At 47.1% G+C, this 25,000-nt stretch overlaps 1 protein-coding gene across 4 annotated transcripts in view; it reads left to right on the top strand.

Annotated features, from left to right (window-relative positions):
* The first annotated feature begins 21,114 nt into the window (after nucleotides 1-21,114).
* The window catches only part of LOC143320907 (far upstream element-binding protein 3-like), a 16,876-nt gene continuing 12,990 nt past the window's right edge, over nucleotides 21,115-25,000 (top strand). For all 4 annotated transcript variants that reach the window (XM_076730948.1, XM_076730947.1, XM_076730946.1 and 1 more), the window contains exon 1: nucleotides 21,115-21,252. In XM_076730948.1, the coding sequence (XP_076587063.1) occupies nucleotides 21,160-21,252 (93 nt within the window). In that variant the 5' untranslated portion in view covers nucleotides 21,115-21,159. The remainder of the gene's footprint in view (nucleotides 21,253-25,000) is intronic.

Raw genomic sequence — 25,000 nt, 5'->3', positions numbered from 1 at the left:
TCGTTTCCTGTTTCCTTTCTTCACATCTTCCTCCCGGATCCCTCCATCTGTTTTAAGCCTGAATCTTTTATTCTGATACCTGTCTGCCAATAGGTGTGTGTGTGTGTGTGTGTGTGTGTGTGTGTGTGTGTGTGTGTGTGTGTGTAATTAGCCAGTAGTTTCTACCCACTGAGTGTCTAACTGCTTTATAATGTCAGTCTGTCAGTCAGTGAGGCAGAGTGGAGAGAGGAGGAGGAGGGAGAGGAGAGAGGAGATGAAGGGAGAGCAGAGAGTGAGGAGAAGAAAGGAGAGAGGAGGAGGAGGAGGAGACGAGAGAGGAGATGAAGGGAGAGCAGAGAGTGAGGAGAAGAAAGGAGAGAGGAGGAGGAGGAGGAGACGAGAGAGGAGATGAAGGGAGAGCAGAGAGTGAGGAGAAGAAAGGAGAGAGGAGGAGGAGAGAGGAGATAAATGACAGATAGATGGATGTTGATGGTTGACAGACACATAATGGAGATGATAAACTCTGATCTGCTGATGACTAAATGGCACACACACACACACACACACACACTGACACACACACGCCGTGAGTGTATAATGACGGCAGGTTGACAGCTCAGTGTCACTGATGATTTCCTCAGTCATTATCCTGTCTCACGTTCTTTACATAGATCCAACACTCACACACACACACACACGCACACACACACACACACACACACACACACGCAAGTGCTTTGCTGATTGCAGCACTTATTTATATGATTTATTTCCCAGGATTCCTTTCAGTTTGTAGTTTTAATGGACGGCAGCGTCTCAAGCTTCTGTTCAAACATGTGATTATGAGTCATCAACACACACACACACACACACACACACACACACACACACACACCTGTACAAACCACCAAACAAAGCAGCGACAAAGACAGTGAAGAAGAAGAGTGCAGCGAACGAGCAGGGATGAAGTAAACATGGCAGTACTGAGAGTACTTCAGAGGTCACGTTTGACGACGTTTTAAAATGGAGGAGAATCGTTCAGATGCTGTCAGAGTTCATGTGTTCATGAGCTTCATCACTGTGTGTGTGTGTGTGTGTGTGTGTGTGTGTGGGTCTGTTTACAGTCTGCTGCTGGTGGAGCCTCAGTGGTCATGTGACTGACTGAAGTTCATGTTGACTGTGATGAAGCTCAGACTGGTTTCAGGGTCCAGCTGATGAACTGCTGCTTGATGCTGAGGACTGATAAACATTAATGTGCACCCTGACCCCAGACCAGCACAGCTCGAAGCTCCTCTGGTCTGTCTCCAGGTGTCCTCACCTCACCGTACCTGCTCTCTGTGTTCCTGTGTGACTTTGTCAGCTGTGAGTTTAACATCAAGAATAAAAATGACAGCAGAAACAAGAAGCAGAGCTGGACACACGGACGTCCACTGAAGTGTCAGACTTCCTGGAATAAACCTCTCAGATCGAGGCTGCGCAGACATTTCCAGCGCGCTCAGCTCAACACTAAGTGCCGGCAGCAGGTTGTTTTTTCTCTGTGTGAAAAAGGTGTAATTCACTTGTTCTGAGTGTTTCCTCTAAAACGGAGAGCTGTCAGGTTACAACCTGCTGCTCAAATCAAGCACAAAGAATTCATTCACATTCAGACAGAAAGCAGCGACAAAATGATCCCCCTTCAGGCTGACAAGTACCCCTGTGGTTCACACACACACACACACACACACACACACACACACACACAGACGCGCACACACACACACACACACACACACACACACACACACACACACACACACAAAGGTAACCTCCCCTCTCAGTGCAGCATTAAAAGGCAGCTGTCATTAAGGCCCACTGCGGTGTGTTACAGTGTGTGTGTGTGTGTGTGTGTGTGTGTGTGTGTGTGTGTGTGTGTGTCTGTGTGTCTGTGTGTGAGCTGCCATTAGGCGCCCACCGTGGTGCAGCTCGGTCCACTCTGGCCCACGGCATGCTGGGAAAATTTTCAGCTTCCCTGCCGTTCTGAGCGCAGAGCCAGAGAGCTAAATGACAGGGTTGACTCCTCCTGGACGCCCTGCACCGTGAATCCAACGCTCCCTCCACCTCAACTGCTACCCTGCAATTAACACACTGCTGAGAGGAGAGAGGAGGAGAGGAGAGAGGAGGAGAAAAAGGGAGGTTTGGTTTTCAAAGTCCTTTTATTGAACCATTACCAGGAGAAACCAGATCACTGTCACATGATCACTTGAGGGCAAGAAAAGAAAAGTTTTGCTAAAATACAACAAAACCGAAACACACAAACATGTTCCTCCAATCAGAAATCAGCTCTCAGACGTCCTCCACCCGTCTGTGGGTCAGCCTGACGGAGGCCAAGCTGCAGGTCTGTGACGGGGCGTCCACAGACGGTGCCATCAGCTTGATCAGAGGGTGAGACACCTTCATCAGAGGGTGAGACACCGTCATCAGAGGGTGAGACACCTTCATCAGAGGGTGAGACACCGTCATCAGAGGGTGAGACACCTTCAGAGGGTGAGACACCTTCATCAGAGGGTGAGACACCGTCAGAGGGTGAGACACCGTCATCAGAGGGTGAGACACCTTCATCAGAGGGTGAGACACCATCAGAGGGTGAGACACCGTCAGAGGGTGAGACACCGTCATCAGAGGGTGAGACACCGTCAGAGGGTGAGACACCGTCATCAGAGGGTGAGACACCTTCATCAGAGGGTGAGACACCGTCATCAGAGGGTGAGACACCGTCAGAGGGTGAGACACCGTCATCAGAGGGTGAGACACCGTCAGCTGGGGTATCATCCACTTCCACTTATACAACCAAGTGCAAACTCCTGCTCGACTCCGTCCTCGTTCTAGGACGAACTTTCAGCACCTCCTTCCCCAGCTCAGCTCCTCCGGGCAGACTGGGCACCTCCTGATCCTCCTCTGCCACCGTCAGGAGTCGTCCTGGTGTCGTCCTGGTGTCCTCACCTGTAGAAAGCGGATGATTGGTCGGGTCAGGTCAGGGTCGGTGTCCTTCTCCTGGTTTTGTCTTCTTTGTCCGTCTTCAACATGTTGACGACCTGAAGTCTGTGTCCAGGACCAGAAGACGTTGAGAAGCGTCCCCGCCCACGGCTCCATCACCAGCATCGGTTCAAAGTGATGTAAGAGGAGCTGATGTCGTGCACACCTGCTGTCCTTGGTGTACCTGTGGACTTCGTGTGCTCTGTTTACCTGCCGGTCGCTCTGGCACTTCCTGTCCTCTCAGCTCTAATTGATCATTATTAAATTATCCAATCAGACATGAGCACTTGTCCACCAATTATGTGCTAATTGACCTGAGAGAGTCGAGTACATCCACCCCCACACACCACTGTCTGTGTGTGTGTGTGTGTGTGTGTGTGTCTGTGTGTATAATGTGTGTCTGTGTGTGTGTGTGTGTGTGTGTGTGTATAATGTGTGTCTGTGTGTGTGTGTGTGTGTGTGTGTGTATAATGTGTGTGTGTGTGTGTGTGTTTGTGCATGCGGTGAAAATGTGTGTGTGTGTGTATAATGTGTTTGTGTGTGTATAATGTGTGTGTGTAAAACGTGTGTGTGTGTGTGTGTGTGTGTGTGTGTGTGTGTGTGTAACGTGTGTGTGTGTATAATGTGTGTGTGTAAAACGTGTGTGTGTGTGTGTGTGTGTGTCTGTGTGTGTGTGTGTGTGTGTGTGTGTATAATGTGTGTGTGTGTCTCAGTAGGGGTTGCTAATGGAGCAGGTAGGCTGTGAATACATTACTGTGTCATTTATAAAGAGGCCGTTTAAATGACCGAACCCCACAGAGCAAAATTACTGCTGTCTGTCTGTCTGTCTGTCTGTCTGTCTGTCTCTGTCTGTCTGTCTGTCTGTCTGTCTGTCTGTCTCTGTCTGTCTGTCTGTCTGTCTGTCTGTCTGTCTCTCTCTCTCTCTCTCTCTCTGTCTCTGTCTGTCTGTCTGTCTGTCTCTCTGTCTCTCTCTGTCTGTCTGTCTGTCTGTCTGTCTGTCTGTCTCTCTGTCTCTGTCTGTCTGTCTGTCTGTCTGTCTGTCTCTCTGACAAACATACATAAGTCTGAGAGCGTCGTTTGTGTGAGAATCAGGTACATGGAGGATCGATTATCTTCATGATTGATATGTTTCCAATCGATGGTGTCATAATGGGAGTGATTTCTGGATGAGATGAAGTCAAGTGGAACGTCACAGCCTTTAAAACTCTGCTTGTTTCAGCACAGCTGGATCTGACGAGCTGACAGAGGACAAAGACAGACGAGCTGACAGAGGACAAAGACAGACGAGCTGACAGAGGACAAAGACAGAAGGCGTCCCGTCCAACACAGACACCAACAGACAGAAATCAAACCAACAAAAACTGAATGTTTCCTGAACATTTCAGTGTGTGTCTTAATGTTTTACACGGTTTAGTCCACTACATTCACCTGACACCTTGAAACCTGACGTTTTCTACAAGTTCAGCTGAGACGATCAGTCCATTAATCAATCAGCTGATTGACAGAAACTGATCGATCATCTGTCATTTTAATGGTTTAGTGATCTCTGCTGTGGAGTCATCTGATGTTTGATCTTCTCACATGTTTGATCTGCTGCTTTTCCTCTCAATGATCTGAATGTGTTTGGAATCATGTGGAGCTTTGGATGATCAATCAATCAATTGATGGAGGAAATGATCAGCTGATTGATCCAGAATGAAAAGAATCATTAGTTTGAGTTAAAATGAACTCCACCTCAACCAACTCCAACAGGAACATCCTGCTGAGACATGAATGAGGAGACACACTGATCTAAAGAGACCAGAGACAAGAGGACAACAGACACAGAGACACTTTACTGCACTCAGCACTTTACTCTGAAAACTTCAAGTACATTTTACTGATTATTCTCACATACTTTTACTGATATAACATTTTCAATGTGGGACTTTAACTCGTAACACAGTATCTTGACTGTGTATTATTAGTACTTTTACTTAAATAAAGGATGTAAATACTTCATCAGTGGTTGATGAAGATCTGATAAGGAAACAGTCTCAGGCTGGACGACTGCGGTTCAATTACTGAGGAACCTTCATCTCGTCGCTTCCTCAAGAGAACAACAGTCCAATCACAAAGAAAAGCAGACGAACACAAACACACACACACACACAACCACACACACACACACACACACACACACACACACACACAAAAAACCACAAACACACACACACACACACACACACACACACACACACAAACACGCTCATTATGTCTGAAAAGACGCTTTTCATGTTTGGATGCTGCAGCAACAAAAACAGCAGAAAACCAGTAAAAAACAGATTTCATCCATGAAAAGACACAAAACATGTTTACAGTGAGGACGACAGAGACAATAAGACGCGAGCAGAGACAATAAGACGCGAGCAGAGCGCTCATGCTGACGGTCTGAGCGGCAGAACAGATGCACGGTGTGTTCAGGGTCCTTCATCAACAAACTGCCACAAAAAGAAATCACATTTTCATCAGCTGCAGCTCAGACAAAAGACACAAAACACAAAGAGTTTGCTGCGAGCTCAGGTGTGTGTGTGTGTGTGTGTGTGTGTGTGTGTGTGGGTGTGTGGGTGGGTGAGTGAAGAAACACACAAATACAAAAACAAAAAGAGGAACAAATGAAGGTTTTTCTAAAAAGCTTCAGTTTTAAAATTAACTTCTTCATGGCTCCAAAATCTGTAGCTGAGACAGCCGCCAGCCCCTGAACCTGAATTTAAAGGCTCAGTTCACCTAAATGGTAAACACACACACACACACACACACACACACACACACTCCTGGTCTGGACTCTGGTGTGTTTGCTCACGTCATGTTCCTTCTCTCCCCGTGGTTCATGATAACGTCCTCATCTCAAGCCGACTCGATGACTCTAACGCTGGACTCGCTGACCTCCAGGAGAAAAACACAGAGAGACTTCGGCTCATTCAAAACTCTGCAGGTCCACTATGAACCTGAACCAGGAGCAGAGACCAGGTGAGTCCAGTCTCAGCTGCTCTGCACTGACTTCCTGTAACACTCAGGACTGGGTTTCAGGTCCTCCGCCTTGTGTGCAAAGACCTGGCCAGTTTCAAACTCTGATTGTGCACAGAAAGACACGACATCCCCGCCCACAGCACAGAGACAGAAAGTGTCACATGACCAGACTGTTCTCACCTGATGTCAGTTCTAAACTCACCTCCAGTTTTGAGGTTGGAGGCGTCTCAGAGACAAACATCACTGGACTGATTCCATCACAGCAAAAACCTTTAAAAGCAGACACACCTGAACCTGCACAGACCGGCAGACCCAGACTGAGGTCAGTGCAGACCGTCCGTCCACTGAGAGACGAGCTCAACGTCTGTCAGCGGAATTTATGTCCTCTGAGGCAGAAATTCATGACACACACGCTCCCGCAGGTTAAAGACGACTGAAGCTAGCTTAGCAACATAATGGCTACGACACACAACTGCCTCAAATATCAAATCCACACACACACACACACACACACACACACACACAGAGTAAGTGGTACATAATTGACTCACAGGTTGTCTTCACGCTGAAGATCAGCTGACACACCGTGACTTCTAATGGACATCAACACAATACACACTCATTAGTCAACACACACACACTCCTCCCCTGTGAGGACACAGCTGTGAGAGTCCACACAAACAGATGGACACATTTTTATGGTCTTACCCCCAACACACACACACACACACACACACACACACACACACACGTATTGTAGCAGGACAAAGAGCAGCTGGCATTCAGCTCCTGCTGCAGCGATGTTAGACACCTCCTGACAGAGAGGGGGAGCAGTTGGGACAATGGGTGGAGGAGGAGGTGGCTGCAGGTTGTTCATCGATTTATCTATTGTGATCTGTGATGAACTCTGAGTGAAAACACACTCGTTTTTCAAGAACTAACAAGATCTCCAACAGACCTGACCCTGAGTCTGTTTCCATCCAAACGTCTTTATGAGCTCCAAATGGATGAAACTCGACTCCTCACTGACCTCAGATCAGCTTCACCTTCCATCCATCCATCACCCATTCATCATCCATCCATTATCATCCATACATCCATCATCCATACATCCATCATCCATCCATCATCCATCCATCATCATCATCCATCCATCATCATCCATCCATCATCATCATCCATCCATCCATCCATCATCCATCCATCATCATCATCCATCCATCCATCCATCATCCATCATCTTCCATCAATCCATCTTCCATCCATCCATCATCATCATCATCATCATCCATCCATCCATCATCCATCCATCATCATCATCCATCATCATCCATCCATCCATCTCCCATCCATCCATCATCCATCCATCATCATCATCCATCCATCCATCATCCATCATCATCATCATCCATCATCATCCATCCATCCATCTCCCATCCATCCATCATCATCCATCCATCCATCCATCCATCCATCTTCCATCCATCCATCGTCATCCATCCATCCATCCATCCATCTTCCATCCATCCATCATCATCATCCATCCATCATCATCATCATCATCATCATCATCATCATCATCCATCCATCATCCATCCATCATCATCATCATCATCCATCCATCCATCATCCATCCATCATCATCATCATCATCCATCCATCATCATCATCCATCCATCATCATCCATCCATCATCCATCCATCATCATCCATCCATCCATCTTCCATCCATCATCATCCATCCATCATCATCCATCCATCCATCTTCCATCCATCCATCATCATCATCCATCCATCATCCATCCATCATCATCATCATCATCCATCCATCCATCATCATCATCATCATCATCATCATCATCATCATCATCATCCATCCATCCATCATCCATCCATCATCATCCATCCATCCATCTTCCATCCATCATCATCATCCATCCATCATCATCCATCCATCATCCATCATCATCATCCATCCATCCATCTTCCATCCATCCATCATCATCCATCCATCATCCATCCATCATCATCCATCCATCATCCATCCATCATCATCCATCCATCCATCCATCTTCCATCCATCCATCATCATCCATCCATCATCCATCCATCATCATCATCATCATCCATCCATCCATCATCCATCCATCATCATCATACATCATCATCCATCCATCCATCTCCCATCCATCCATCATCCATCCATCATCATCATCCATCCATCCATCATCCATCATCATCATCATCCATCATCATCCATCCATCCATCTCCCATCCATCATCATCCATCCATCCATCCATCATCCATCTTCCATCCATCCATCGTCATCCATCCATCCATCCATCCATCTTCCATCCATCCATCATCATCATCCATCCATCATCATCATCATCATCATCATCATCATCATCATCCATCCATCATCCATCCATCATCATCATCATCATCCATCCATCCATCATCCATCCATCATCATCATCCATCCATCCATCATCCATCCATCATCATCATCATCATCATCCATCCATCCATCCATCCATCCATCATCCATCCATCATCATCATCATCATCATCATCATCATCCATCCATCCATCTTCCATCCATCCATCATCATCATCCATCCATCATCCATCCATCATCATCATCATCATCATCATCCATCCATCCATCATCCATCCATCATCATCATCATCATCATCCATCCATCCATCATCATCCATCCATCATCATCATCCATCCATCATCATCCATCCATCATCCATCCATCATCATCCATCCATCCATCTTCCATCCATCATCATCCATCCATCATCATCCATCCATCCATCTTCCATCCATCCATCATCATCATCCATCCATCATCCATCCATCATCATCATCATCATCCATCCATCCATCATCATCATCATCATCATCATCATCATCATCATCATCATCATCCATCCATCCATCATCCATCCATCATCATCCATCCATCCATCTTCCATCCATCATCATCATCCATCCATCATCATCCATCCATCATCCATCATCATCATCCATCCATCCATCTTCCATCCATCCATCATCATCCATCCATCATCCATCCATCATCATCCATCCATCATCCATCCATCATCATCCATCCATCCATCCATCTTCCATCCATCCATCATCATCCATCCATCATCCATCCATCATCATCCATCCATCATCCATCATCATCATCCATCCATCATCATCCATCCATCCATCTTCCATCCATCATCATCATCCATCCATCATCCATCCATCATCATCCATCCATCCATCTTCCATCCATCCATCATCATCCATCCATCATCCATCCATCATCATCCATCCATCATCCATCATCATCATCCATCCATCATCATCCATCCATCCATCTTCCATCCATCATCATCATCCATCCATCATCCATCCATCATCATCCATCCATCCATCTTCCATCCATCCATCATCATCATCCATCCATCATCCATCCATCATCATCCATCCATCATCATCCATCCATCCATCCATCATCCATCCATCATCATCCATCCATCCATCTTCCATCCATCATCATCCATCCATCATCCATCCATCCATCTTCCATCCATCATCATCCATCCATCCATCCATCATCCATCCATCATCATCCATCCATCCATCATCCATCCATCATCATCATCATCATCATCATCATCATCATCCATCCATCCATCCATCCATCCATCTTCCATCCATCCATCATCATCATCATCCATCCATCATCCATCCATCATCATCATCATCATCATCCATCCATCCATCCATCCATCCATCATCCATCCATCATCATCATCATCATCATCATCATCCATCCATCCATCCATCCATCATCCATCCATCCATCTTCCATCCATCCATCATCATCATCCATCCATCATCCATCCATCATCATCATCATCATCCATCCATCCATCATCATCATCATCATCATCATCATCATCCAACCATCCATCATCCATCCATCATCATCCATCCATCCATCTTCCATCCATCATCATCATCCATCCATCATCATCCATCCATCATCCATCATCATCATCCATCCATCCATCTTCCATCCATCCATCATCATCATCCATCCATCATCATCCATCCATCATCCATCCATCATCATCCATCCATCCATCCATCTTCCATCCATCCATCATCATCCATCCATCATCCATCCATCATCATCCATCCATCATCCATCCATCCATCTTCCATCCATCCATCATCATCATCCATCCATCATCATCCATCCATCATCCATCCATCATCATCCATCCATCATCCATCCATCCATCTTCCATCCATCAGCATCCATCCATCCATCCATCATCATCCATCCATCCATCTTCCATCCATCATCATCATCCATCCATCATCATCCATCCATCCATCTTCCATCCATCCATCATCATCATCCATCCATCATCATCCATCCATCATCCATCCATCATCATCCATCCATCATCCATCCATCATCCATCCATCCATCTTCCATCCATCATCATCCATCCATCCATCCATCATCCATCCATCATCATCCATCCATCCATCTTCCATCCATCATCATCCATCCATCATCCATCCATCCATCTTCCATCCATCATCATCCATCCATCCATCCATCATCCATCCATCATCATCCATCCATCCATCCATCCATCCATCATCCATCCATCATCATCATCATCATCATCATCATCATCATCATCATCATCATCCATCCATCCATCCATCCATCTTCCATCCATCCATCATCATCATCATCCATCCATCATCCATCCATCATCATCATCATCATCATCCATCCATCCATCATCCATCCATCATCATCATCCATCAATCATCATCCATCCATCATCATCATCCATCCATCATCATCCATCCATCATCCATCCATCATCATCCATCCATCATCCATCCATCATCATCCATCCATCCATCCATCTTCCATCCATCCATCATCATCCATCCATCATCCATCCATCATCATCCATCCATCCATCCATCACCATCCATCATCATCCATCCATCCATCTTCCATCCATCATCATCCATCCATCATCCATCCATCATCATCATCCATCCATCATCCATCCATCATCATCATCCATCCATCTTCCATCCATCATCATCATCCATCCATCCATCATAGCTCTCCTTCCTCCTGTGCTGCAGCTGATCGTGGTTCCCAGAGGATGAATCTGGATGAATCTGGTGTTGTTGTGGATGGTGTATGTGGGCCTGCAGCCTTCAGGGGGCGCTGACGTGCCTTCAGACGGTGTTTTCTCTTCTTCTGTTCAGCTCTGGATCTTTTCATCGTCACCAGGTTTTCGCTCCACATCGTCTGAGTTTCATCTGCGGCCTCGACACACAAAGAAAACCGGAATATTTGTCAGAGTCTGGAGAGAAAGTGGAGCCATTGAAGGTGGTGACTTTGTCCTCGGCAGCCGGTGGAGCGCTCACGTTCTGAAAGGCCTCATTCTGCTCAGGAAGTGGATTTCTTTTCAGCGCGGAGCCATTATTATTATTGTTATTTAAAGAAACGAGAAGGTCGACACGTCTCCAACCAGGTCACAGGCGGAGAAAAGCTCGTCCATTAGCCGACAGATGACAGCTAATGTGAGGCTGCTAAAGAGAGAAGTGATCCAGACCTGCTGAGCGCACACACGCGCACACACGCACACACACACACACACACACACACACACACACACACACACACAGAGCACTACAACAGTAACAGACGGTGGTGAGCCCACGACAAAGACAGGCCATGAAATTCAATTAGCTGTTTTGAATTTGTGTGTGTGTGTGTGTGTGTGTGTGTGTGTGTGTGCGCGTGTGTGTGTGTGTGTGTGTGTGTGAATGAAAGTGTGTGTTTATGGTGGGGGTTTGTCTCTATGAAATGGCTCTTTTGCAACAAATGGCTCTTTTCAGCGGCAGTGTGTGTGTGTGTGTGTGTGTGGGTGTGGGTGTGCGTGTGTGTAGGTAATAGACAAGCCTATATACTCCTAAACAATAGCACCCCTCCCCCTGCGGTGGGGGGGGGGGGGTGGAGGATCAAGGCCTTTACAGCCTATGAATTCATTACGGCTGCTTTCTGGCCGAGGAGGCGCGTTGCCTCGTCTTTATCGCGCTGAAATGAGCAATAAAAGAGGCTTGGGGGGCGACGGGAGGAGGAGGAGGCGACAGGAGGAGGAGAAGGTGATGGGAGGAGGGGGAGAGGGAGGGTGGATTTAGGAAGACAAGAGAGAAACTTTTGTGGAGGCCGAGAAGCAGAAGAAAGGCGGGAGTGTGGAGAATGGGGAGTGACGGGTGGGCTAATCTGCTATCCATCTGCTGCTGCCCCCCCCACCTTTAAATGACACCAAAACATTGGACTAAATGTTTTTGGACAGGGGGCTTTGTCGGCGACACCCCCCGGCACCGGGCCTGCTGCGACACAAAGACCCCGCCCCCCCAAAATACTTAATAATTAGATTAAAACTTCAAATAAATGAAGTGTGCAAGTGAATGGAGGCTGTAAGCTGCCTGTCGCCCTGTCTGTCTGTCTGTCTGTCTGTCTGCCTGTCCGTCTGTCTGTCCGCCTGTCTGTCTCTCCGCCTGTCTGTCTGTCTGTCTGCCTGTCGCCCTGTCTGTCTGTCCGCCTGCCTGTCTGTCTGTCTGTCTGCCTGTCTGTCTGTCTGTCTGTCTGTCTGTCTGTCTGCCTGTCTGTCTGTCCGCCTGCCTGTCTGTCTGTCTGTCTGCCTGTCTGCCTGTCTGTCTGTCCGTCTGTCTGTCCGCCTGTCTGTCTCTCCGCCTGTCTGTCTGTCTGTCTGTCTGTCCGCCTGTCCGTCTGTCCGTCTGTCTGTCTGCCTGCCTGTCTGTCTGTCCGCCTGTCTGTCTGCCTGTCTGCCTGTCTGTCTGTCTGTCTGTCCGCCTGTCTGTCCGCCTGTCTGTCTGCCTGTCTGCCTGTCTGTCTGTCTGTCCGCCTGTCTGTCTGTCTGTCTGTCCGCCTGTCTGTCCGTCTGTCTGTCTGTCTGTCTCTCCGCCTGTCTGTCTGTCTGTCCGCCTGTCTGTCTGTCCGCCTGTCTGTCTGTCCGTCGGTCCGCCTGCCTGTCCGTCTGTCCGTCTGTCTGTCTGCCTGCCTGTCTGTCTGTCCGCCTGTCTGTCCGTCTGTCTGTCTGTCCGCCTGTCTGTCCGCCTGTCTGTCTGTCTGTCTGCCTGCCTGCCTGTCTGTCTGTCCGCCTGTCTGTCCGCCTGTCTGTCTGTCTGTCTGTCTGTCTGTCCGCCTGTCTGTCCGCCTGTCTGTCCGTCTGTCCGTCTGTCTGCCTGTCCGCCTGTCTGTCCGCCTGTCTGTCTGTCTGTCTGTCCGTCTGTCTGCCTGTCTGTCTGTCTGTCTGCCTGTCTGTCTGTCCGTCTGTCTGTCTGTCCGTCTGTCTGTCCGTCTGTCTGTCTGCCTGTCTGTCTGTCCGTCTGTCTGTCTGTCCGTCTGTCTGTCTGCCTGTCTGTCTGTCCGTCTGTCTGTCTGCCTGTCTGTCACATCTTTGGTCGGCTGCTGTCGGGCCGTCAGACATCAGACATTCTGTCCACAGACGTCAGACAGACAAACGGACGGACTCATCAGTGAGAGTCCAGGGAGACGTCTTCAGAGACGAAGCCGAGAGGAAGAGAACGTGGAACCACTGTAAGTCAGCTGCAGACACAGACTGAGGAGAGGAAGAGGAGGTGGTGCGAGGATGAGGAGCGATGAAGAGGAGTCATGTTTATCCGATAGAAGTCAAACTGAATACAAACAGCCTGATTTCACAGAGAACAAAGCGTCACCTCCTCCCCGTCTGACACCATCACTGAAGTGATATTAAAGTCTTCACCTCCTGCTGAGAAAAACTCCCATCAGCCCCCGAGACAAAATGTCATCTGTCTGCTCGCTTTTTCAATCTCCTCCAGTTTAAATGTCCTGCACAGAGTTCACAACAACAACAGCAACAACAACAACACCGAGGAGGAGGAGGAGGAGGAGGAGGAGGAGGAGGAGGAGAGCAAGAAGCTCATCAGCTTCCAGAGAGATGTTTGTAGTTTTATTTGTGTCTGTGCTTCACTCGGTTTCCCAGCATGCAGCAGACAGACACGTTTTTGTCTGTTATTCAGATTAATGAGGATGAATGTGACAGCGTGTGGTCAGATTGTTAGTTCAAAGCTGCGTGAAGCCATTTCTCATCATCATCATCATCATCATCATCATCATCATCATCATCAAGCAGCTCACTGGACCTCCAGCAGCCACAGAGCAGCCGCTCCCTCATGAAGACGCTCTGCTTTAGCTTCTCAGCTGTTAAAGGCTCCACTGACGTCCACCAGCTCGTCTCTGAGTGTCTGCGGGACGTGAGACTGAACACTGAACGAACAGCATGAGGAGACATTTTAATCCAATCAGCAGAGGCCTCGTCCTTCGCGCCTTTCATCATGAAGTAACCTCACCAGAGCTGAACATGAGTTTGTTTCTGTTGTCTCTGTCAGCGTCTGAAGACATCAGGAGACTCTCTGGATGTCTTTCGATTGGACTCTTTTAGAAACGGAGCTAATTTCTGGATGATGAGAGGACGACAGAACAGCTTTCTTTTTCTTATTTTCTGTCTCTGCCTACTGATAGCGCTCATCATCAGTCTGCAGCGCGGCGTCCTCGGTCTGCTCTGAGCGCGCTCAGTGGACTGAACGAGGAAAGTTAGTGGCTCTATACATTTAGATGTGCTGGGATGAGTCTGGGCGTGTCTGCTGTCTCGGTAACGTCTAATGGATTCAGTCCACGGGAGGTCGCAGTAATGAGTCGTCTAAAAGCAGCAGCCTGCTGTAATACAGAGAGAGACCTCTGATCGTCTGTCTGTCTGTCTGTCTGTCTGTCGTCTGTCTGTCTGTCTGTCTGTCGTCTGTCTGTCCGTCCTCACTGAGTCCTCCTGACCTGGCTCAGTTCAGCTTCAGTCCTCTCCCCTCCAGTGAATCTTAACGCCGGACTCTCAGTGATGATTCCTCACAGCAGCCTTTTCTCCTCACAGTTTGACCCTGAACATCATGAACCTGATCCACGTCGGACCTGTTTGGTTCGAAAACATACTTAATGTACTTGAAGTAAAAGTACTCATGTAGCAGCTGAAGAGGAGGGGAGGAGAATTTTCTGAGGACATGAAGAAAACTTCATCCTCCAGTCAAACGTTCAGCATCAACACGTCAGGAGATACGAGCTTTTCACTGGACGGGAAGGAACCTGAAAGTAATGAGTAACCAAAGCTTCAGTGAAAGTATAAAGTTTTCATAAAATGTAAATTCTCAAAGTACCTCAATTCTGTACTTAAGCGCAGTACCTGAGTAAATGTACTCTGTTACATTCAGGCTCTGACAGACGAAGATGGTCCTTCCGGCTTTGCATCAACAGAGTCTGGACCTGAACCTGATCCAGCACCTGAACTGGACCAGCGACCTGCGTTTCAAACACCTGTGTGAAAGCAGTTTGTTCCTCTCCTCTGGCCTCTTCTTGGAGGCTGATCCTGGTCTTCCTTGGCCCCCCCGAGTCCCGGATCCTGTTTGAAACAGGACCTTGTTGCTGCTCTGTTGAGCTCGTCCTTTGTCCCGCTGAGCCTCTGCTGCAGAAGTCTCTTTGTTTCTGTTGCCAAGTTGAGTTTTTAGTTTTAGTTTAGTGTTTTTTTCTTCTTTTCTGTCTCACCAGTTGTTTTTCCTGTTAATTATTGTCTGTCTGTAAATGAACGACCTTCATCGTTCACCTGAAGTGTTTCTGCAGCTTGTTCTTCAAGCTTTGGTCCCTTCATGAAAAGGTCTCTGGGTGAGCTTGTTGTGTTCCTCCAGACAAGCAAAGGTTTGAACTCGGTTCCATTACAATAACTTCATGCTCTCAGACTGCGACAGACGGGACGCAGGTTCCAGTTGTCAGGTCCAGTGTGTGTGCAGGCTGTTCTTCAGCAGCCGGGAGGGTGAGCGTGGATCCATCGATCTGTCAGACCAGCGTTACAGGAGCCAGCCTGACAGTTAGCCTGGTCCAGACCAGGTCAGTCCCCCGGCACAAGTCTCCGGAGCAACTGAACTTCAGCGGCGTTCAATTACCTTCATGAAACCAAATCAGCTGAAAACGAGTCAGATTATCTGATGATCTGAAATTCACAGGAACCAAATCACTGACATCAGAGTCCTCAGAAACCTCAGAGTCCTCAGAGTCCTCAGAAACCTCAGAGTCCTCAGAGTCCTCAGAAACCTCAGAGTCCTCAGAGTCCTCAGAAACCTCAGAGTCCTCAGAGTCCTCAGAAACCTCAGAGTCCTTTGAGTCCTCCGAGTCCTCAGGGCCCTCTGAAGTGACAGTGGCCTTTAGGAACAACAGCAGCACAGTGGAGGCAGTCAGCAGCACACTGAGGAACATGGCGTCACAACCATGTTTCACTGAGCTCAGCTGTCCACATACTTTTGCCCACATGTGTTGCCTCCAGCCAGCAGCAGCTCAGTGTGTCGGGGGGGGGGGGCATTTCAATGACTTACATTAATTTCCTGGAGGGTTTCTCTAACCATAACTACTGCTTGCCTAACCCTAACCTACAGCTAAACCTAAACCTAAAATTAAAACCTAAACTTAAACCTGAACCTCAGTCTTAAAATGTAATGATTTCCATTATGTGGACCTGCTTGTTGGTACTCACAAAGACACACACACACACACACACACACACAATCTGTAGTGGGTCTTAATGCCACTTAAGGCTGTTAGTGTTTCCTGTTGACATCCAACAACAGCCTCTTCACAAGCCATCATTTTCCACTCTGCAGAGCTCTTTATACACACACACATAATACACACACACACACACACACACACACACACACACGCGCGCGCGCACACACACACGCGCGCGCACACACACACGCACGTACACACACGCACGCACACACTCACACATGCACGCACGCACACATAATACAGATGCACAATAGACACACACACATCAATCAAATCAAATATCTTTAACTGACACAACGAAACTGAGGCGGAGCTCTGGTCAGTTTAAAGGACATGAAAGATACAACAGACACATTATGATTTACATAAGATAAAAACTATAAAATACAGAAAATATATATCCATTAGGAGAATTTATTTAAAAAAAACACACATATAACACACACACACACACACACACACACACACACACACACACAGTCAGATGTGATAGACACTGTGAGGTCACATCAGTCCGTCCATATCGTCCACATGAACATGTCTTCCTCTCCGTCTTCAGCTGCACGTACAGAAGAAAACAGAACACTAAAGATGTTGGATTCATGGTCCATGTTGTCGGAGTGTCCCCGGGGCCCTCAGTGACCGCGGGGCCCCGTGAAGGAACCCTGCTGTCTTTAATTCTCCCATAGACTGAATTTAAAATTCTCACCTGTCTCTGGCCCCTGGAGGGCCCCTGGAGGACCCCTGGAGGACCCCTGGAGGGCTGCTGCTGTTCTGGTAAACTTGACAAGTTTAGTCTTTTGAATTCATTTCTGAAACACTTTGTGAAACCTTTTTAAAAAACACTTAATTCTATACTGAATTTATTTTGCCGTGAGTCGTTTGTATGTGATGAAGATCAGATGAGCCCGTGTCTGTCCGAGCTGCAGCACTGAGACGACAGACAGGAAGCAAAACGCTGCTGCACAGACAGAGTCCACCATGTTTCTACAGGAGCCCAGAGCGGACAAACAAACACTGACTGTAGAGAGAGACTTTGAGAGATTCATGGCCGCCGTAGGTTCCTCTACACGTCCAGACGGAGTCTGACAGCCGGTCAGAGACATCTGTGTGTTGTGCTGCAGAAGTTAGCATGCTAGCAGCTAGCTGCAGCCCGTCCTGTCTTGTAATACCACTTCGTACCTGAACAGGTGACAGTCTGAAAGCTTCAGCCGGTCAATGAATGTGAGTTTGGTATGTTTCACAGCTCTCTGAGCGTTTCATTCTGATATATAAAATAAACTTGTAAAAGGAAAGGAAATATTCTTCCAGCTGTTTTCAATGTTAACCACAAATGTCCACTTTCTGACTGAGCTAACTAGCTAATGGCAGCTAGCAGCTACAGCATAGAGTACAGTGAGCAGCGGTTAGCGGCTAGCAGTTAGCGGTTAGCGGCTCCTCTTTATGTTTTATGTCATGAGGACGTCCAGCCAAACATGAGTTTTCTCAAACAAAGACAAAAGCAGTTTAGTTTGTTTCTTTCAGAGCGAGAACGACGTCTACATGCAGGTGGTTTATAGTCTGTGCCATTGCACCCCTCTTTAAACTGAAATATTTCATTATTTTTATCTTAACGTTGTTCTGTTAGCTTCTCCACTGTGAAGAGGTACTATACACATACACACACACACACACACACAAACAGATACATATATATCTGTCTGTGTTTTTAAAGCAACACAATGTCAGCAGGTCCATTATTGGACTGCCGTGATTGGTTGATCTGTGATGTTCAGCACATTGAGCAGCGATCTCACCGTCGTTGAGTTGTTGGTGAAACCACTTCCTCTCAGCCTGCGGTCACATTCTGAAACACACTCTCTGCCGTCACACTGCTTATTGTCTGTCAGCTGAACTCAGTTCACACCCAACCAAGGACACGTCAGTCCGTCCTCAATAAAGACAACATGTCTGTCCCAGAGTCATCACTCAATTTAATCTGAAATCCTTGAACATCTCTCACTGCAAGTAAACGTACTGCATTCAAACCCTCAAAGTATCTAAATGTACTCAAAGTACTTGAAGTAACCTCGTGGTGTGTGAGTGAAGTGTTCCTGTCAGAGTGTTTCTCTCTGCTGTCTGTGGATTCATGTTCCTGCTGCATTCATGTGTTCATTCATGTTCCTGCTGCATTCATGTGTTCATTCATGTTCCTGCTGCATTCATGTGTTCATTCATGTTCCTGCTGCATTCATGTGTTCATTCATGTTCCTGCTGTAGATGTTTCAGCTCATTGAACTCCTTTATATCCTGTTGGTGCTTTAATCTTCATCAATGCTTCAGATTCTAGAAGATCATCAGCTCTGTGACGATGATTTTCAGCTGATCCAAGAGGCTTTTTAAAAAGTTTATTGAGCTGAAGGAGGAGGAGAATTTTCAACTAAATAACATTTTGATTTTCAGTCCTAAACAACTAAAAGAGATATTTTCACAGATACTTCTATCAGCTCCATCAGGCGGAGGAACCATCTGACACCACCTGCCAGGTGTGCGTTGTCTGACAGGTCATCTGATGTCATCAGAGGTCAAAGGGTCACTGCAGGTTATCAGTGATACACTCATTGATTTCTGCCTCACGGTTCAATCATCTGTTTGGAAATAGAAACACACACACACACACACACACACAGGTACACTCAGTCATATATTTTCAGGTAAAGTCTCTCTCACACACTCAGCCTCTGACAGCTTGTGTGAGTCCCTGCAGGTGTGACGACACCTTGTATGAATGTTTGCAGTATAACCTGATCCTGAAACGTGCTCACACTGATGACTTTAAAGCTCATTAAACTCAAATTATATTTAAATCTTAACAGCATCTGTTTTTTTCTTTGATCACCTTCTTTTCTTGTTAAATTTGATTTGGAATATTTGCTATTTTTATATTCTCGTCTTTCATGTGTGGATGAACCTGGAGATGTGAGCGCAGCGCCGATGACAGTAAAACTTTCTGTCACAGAAAATAATCAGTGAATATTCTTCTCATCGATTCATCAATAATATCATTTTGGCCAAACGCGAACAAACTGGTTCCAGCTCGTCTTTATGAGGATTTTCTCTGTTAATATCTCACTAAACTGAATTTTGGACATTTACATACATCCCCTTTGTTTGCTGACATGTCACAGGCTGCACGATCAATGAGTTGACTCAGAAAACAATCTGCAGATTAATAGATGAGGACAGCGATCGTCAGCCGCAGCTCTGCTTCATTTCTGCACATTTAACAGAGAAAGATCAGCGTCAGAGGCCTCAGTGTGTGGCTTTAAATCCCTCCTCAGCAACAGCACAGCCAAACACACAGAGGGCAAAGGTCAGAGGTCACTAACATCACAGTGACCTCAAGGAGGACACAAGAGTTTCTGACTGACATCACCTCTGACCACTCAGACCCACCACACTTCTTCTTCTTCTTCTTCTTCTTCTTCTTCTTCTTCTTCTTCTTCTTCTTCTTCTTCAAGTTTACTCAGCTCTCCACCTGTGGAGCTGCTTGAAGCACGTGACTGAACGCGGAAGCGGAAACAGAGCAGAGAGTTGCCAACAGCTGAGCAGCGGCAAAGATCCTCTATGAAATAGATGAGCCACTCTGTAGATTAAAAAAACACCTTAAAACCGTCGGTCTACAAAGACTCCGAGCTGATATGAAATACAGGGGGTGAAATGTTTTACTGGCAGATTTATTAGAAAGAATATGCGCGGTGTCAACTCCACATGAGTCAGCTGATAGTTAGACCCTTAGTTTGTTCCCGAGGTTTGCGGCACAGTCACAAGGCATTTCATCACAGCATCATAAATCCACCATGAGACATAATGACACATAAAACAAACACCTCACCCTCTGCAACAGATCAGATGTAAAGAGGGAAAAACAGAAGGACTGGTGAGACCAGCTGGACATCCTCTGTGATAAGGAAGTGTTCACAGTGCCGGGAGACGAGGTGAGGGACAAGGGATCAGGCATCAACTGACTGCGGATAAGGTATTTATTGTTCACCTGTTTACCTTACCATATGTCATACTGATACCACGGTGACTGGTGGGAAATTAAAACCTCTGTGCTGTTAATATTTCACGATCAAAAAACTGAAAAAAAAAAAAAAAAAAAAAAAAAAAAATAGAAGATAAAAATCTCTCTGAGAGGAAAATAAAGTCCGATTTTCTAATATTAATATCATCTTAATTTAGTATGTAAAAAAGCTAGTTTTTTTTTTTTTTTTTCAAGATTTGCATTTTGAGAGATTTGTTTCCTTTTGGTCTCTAGAAATGCCTTCAGAGTGAGCGCTCGTGCATCTAACCACTCTCTGACAAAAGCTTCAGCTCAGTTAGCAGCCCGAGCTAATCCGGCTAACAGCTAACAGCTAACGGCTAGCTAGTGGAGCTATGATGGCGGAGCTGGTGCAGGGACAGGCCTCGATGAACCAGCCGGGGCTGAAGTCAGACGGCCTAGCCGATGTTTTACAGAGGGCCCGGCAGGTAACAACTCCACGGGGGTTCAGCACACAGCCGTTCCGGGCCGAACCGGGTCGTTTAGATCGAGCCAAAGCACTTTTATTCGAATTCGCCCGTGTTGTGCTGCTACTGCTCCTAACTTATGCGCTCCGTCAACACACACTCACTCAGACACACAGTAGCATGCTAACTAGCTCGGAAAGCAGTTCGGAGTTGGAATTATGGCCGGCTTTGCACACTTTGTCCGAGCCGACACGCTCCGGGAGTTAGTTTGGGGGCAGTTTGCGGAGCTGTCACCCGGAGGGGAGCGCAGTGGGACCGGGGGGGAGCGGGACAGAAGTTTGGCCACACGTGTCACTGAGGCAGACAACCTGTTGGGCTGCGAGACAGAAAAACGGCCGAAAAGCAGCGAGGACGAGAACAAGTCACCCCTTTTTACTTTGCTTTAACGACCCCCAAAGTGTCCCGAACGGGCCGGGCTGAGAGCACTGAAATCAGGGTGTTCACACTGTGTTAAAGCATCCGCTTTCCAGCACTTAATATGAGAGTCGGACCCCCACCCCACCCCCCCTTACAGGCTGCTGTTTACTGTAAGTTGGTTAGAAACTAGGCTGGCGTTATGCAACAGCCTCAGACCATATACAGCCGGATGGAGGTGTGTCTGCAGCCTATAGACAGACAGGCAGGTAGTGGGACAGACAGGCAGGACATTGAACCACTTCAGAGTGTTTCTGTGTGTTCACACACTCTGTGATAAAGTGGATTCACCTGTGAGGTCAAGTTTGCTTCGTGCAGGTGTTTCAGTCTCAGAGGTGTTTGTTTAAAGTCAGATGTTTCTGTATCTGCAGGCGGCTGCTGACGGCCGGGTTCAGCACAGGTACATCCACCTGGACACGTCAACGCCAGCTCACAGAGGTTATCTAGAGTACGCTGCTAACATCCACCATGTCTGCGTTTGAGTTTAATCCACGAACATTCAGCGTTTCGCTCGTTCGTCTCAGTCCCTGTGCTGACACCACGCAGGACGTGACGTGAGAAAGACAATCCAGGAAGTCCAGTCTGAGCAGCCAATCGGGTCCATCAGACACCAGAACTGAAGGCGGGCTGAACCCGTCTCATTGAGAGAGGTCCAGTCTGAATGTGGAGTCAGGGTGTGGTTAGCCTAGCTTAGCACAAAGACTGGAAGCGGGGGGAAACCGCTAGCCTGGCTCCATCCAAAGCTCACTGCACGCTGACCGGTCCGTCAGAAGCTGAACACACCGTGTGCTTTTGTTGATCTTGTACTTTGTGTTGACTCCCACTAAACTTCCCTCTGCAGCTGCAACATGTGAAATGCTCCAGTTACATGAAAACAAGTTTATACTGCAGTTAACAGATCATGTGACAGCAGCCATGTTGGGAAATCAGATCCCGGAACAGCTCAAACTGCACACAGACGACCAGTTTCTGACCAGACAGAGATCATCTGATCAGGTCATCGATCCATCCGTCAGGTGTTGTGACCTCGTCAGACTTCAGCCACAGTCTGACGGTTCGGATCATCTGCATACATGTTCGTTCACATGTTGCATCTTGTAGTTCAATGTGAAAACACACAGACGTGTTAGAACCACTGTTTGTGGTTTTCAGGAGTCGCTGGGGCTGTTTCTGGTTGAACCGTCGAGCGTGGCCACACTCGACGGGGAGCTCAGGTTTTGGTCTGAACAGGCACGACCTCCGTGATTGTTGTGTTTGTGTTTGTACGTCTCATGTCTGCATGTTTCTGAATTTGTGGCATATTTTGTATCTCATGCTGTTTGTAACTCAGTGTTAATCTCAGCGACGCTCTCCTGCTTCAATACAGATTAAATTAAAACAAATTTACAAAGCAAACAGATATGTGATAGCTAAGCTAGTGGGGCTAACCGTGGCTACATATTAGCCTCGTATGGCTAACAGAACAGTTTGAGTGACATTTTGAAGTCAGTGGACAAATTAATTAGCAACAAGTTTGACAATAGTTTACGTCCTGTAGTTACAGCCTCCAGCCACTGACGTGCTGTCAAAGCCTCGTGGGAGTTGTAGTTGTTGAAGGCTAACAGAGGGATGTCCCAGTCTTTTTTTTCGAGTCCTTTAACATCGACTATGTGAAGTCTGACCTGATTCTCACCTTCAGCTGAAAGTTGATTGAACGTGTATCTGACAGCTGTAGAGTCTGACTCGACTTATTTTCTTCAGCTACTTGATCTGAACGCTGAAGGTTTCAGCTTCAATTATTGATAAGAATGAAAGTTAAACGGGAAGAATTTGACTCCTGTGATTGACGTGATGAGCGCTGAGGTCATGTGATGTTCAGCTGCAGGTCTCACCGACGTCTGAATATAGACAGAAAACCTCACAACACGTTTCACCTCTCAGACACGCCGACCAATGATGGCTGGCGTTGACACAGACTCATGACACCACCCGAAGAGCAGGAGCAGTCGAATCTGTGGGGAAGTCGTAGCTTCAGCTTTAGCTTCAGCTTTAGCTTCAGTGTCAGCTTCAGGTTTATCTTTAGCTTTAGCTTCAACTTCAGCTTTAGCTTCAGGTTTAGCTTTAGCTTTAGCTTCAGCTTCCTTGTGCTCGTGAGAACTCGTCACGTGTGACGCTGATGAAGTTTTCGGGCCTCGTAGCTTCATTTTGTGCAGATTTTGTGACGTTGCAGACGGTTGGACACGTTGTGATGTTTGCGAAGTGACGAATGTGCTTTGACTGCAGTGACTCACCTCCACTCAGGCTGCCACTAACGATCATTTTCATTATTGATTGATCAAGTGCTTGTTTTTTGATCAGTTATGTGGTCTATGAAAAAACATCACAGTCTGCATTGATGAGAGGAGGCATCAGGATCTGGTTCAGCTCAGCAGGTGATCGATTGATCAGCCAAATCATACGTTCACAGCCAGAGCGACAGGTAACAGGTGTCACCTGTTGATGTCCTGTTACCTGTGGAGAAACTGGGAGCGCTTGTTTTGATGCAGAAGATCTTTCTGCTGAACCATCCCGCAACCCTGAAGTCCAACTGTTAAAACGATGCCATCAGAGTGAGGTGTGAACGGGTGTGAACGGGTGAAAACAGTCATGGTTACCTGTGTGTGGGCTGTCAAACCATTCAGCGCCTTCACTGCGTCCCAGCTCAGGTCACAGTTGGTGTACACGTGTACCTCGCTGCTGGTCGGTCGTACGTTTGTCTGATTCTTGGTGTTTGAACTTCAGGCCGCAGCAGATTTTCGCCTGATGTTCTGATGTTTTCTTCTTTGGCCAAAGAATCATATTAATCCATTTTAAAGCTCATATTGTAGACGGATCCTGAGCGACATGTTAGCATGACTCCTTTAATCGTAAACACAGAGACAAGCAGCCTGTTGACACTGTCGTTCATGTGTTCATCACTCGGTTGACCTCTGCAGTTTAACCCTCGCGTTTGTTCGTTTCATGTTGTCACTGCTCTCGTTCTCGTCCTGAAGGCTTTCTTTGATGCCTTTTAATCAACTTCATTCCCAGTTATGATCACGAGGTCTGCACCTCTGTTTGGAATCTGTGCTCTGTAGCCCTCACTCATTCATTCATTCATGTATTCATTCGTTCAGCCGCGGTGCTCCTGCAGCTGCTGAAGCTCCTTCAAGAGTTTGGTTTCAGAGAGCGAATCTTGAGACAATCACGCCATCGTCACCCTCAGACCAGCCGGACTAAACGCCGCCGCGGGTGGTTCGACCATGGAAATATGTGGTTTTGATCAGACCCTGAATGT

The sequence above is a fragment of the Chaetodon auriga genome, chromosome 5 (genome assembly GCF_051107435.1).
Source record: "Chaetodon auriga isolate fChaAug3 chromosome 5, fChaAug3.hap1, whole genome shotgun sequence".
In the NCBI taxonomy this organism is placed as follows: Eukaryota; Metazoa; Chordata; class Actinopteri; order Chaetodontiformes; family Chaetodontidae; genus Chaetodon; species Chaetodon auriga.
This window is presented reverse-complemented; position numbering and strand designations above follow the sequence as displayed.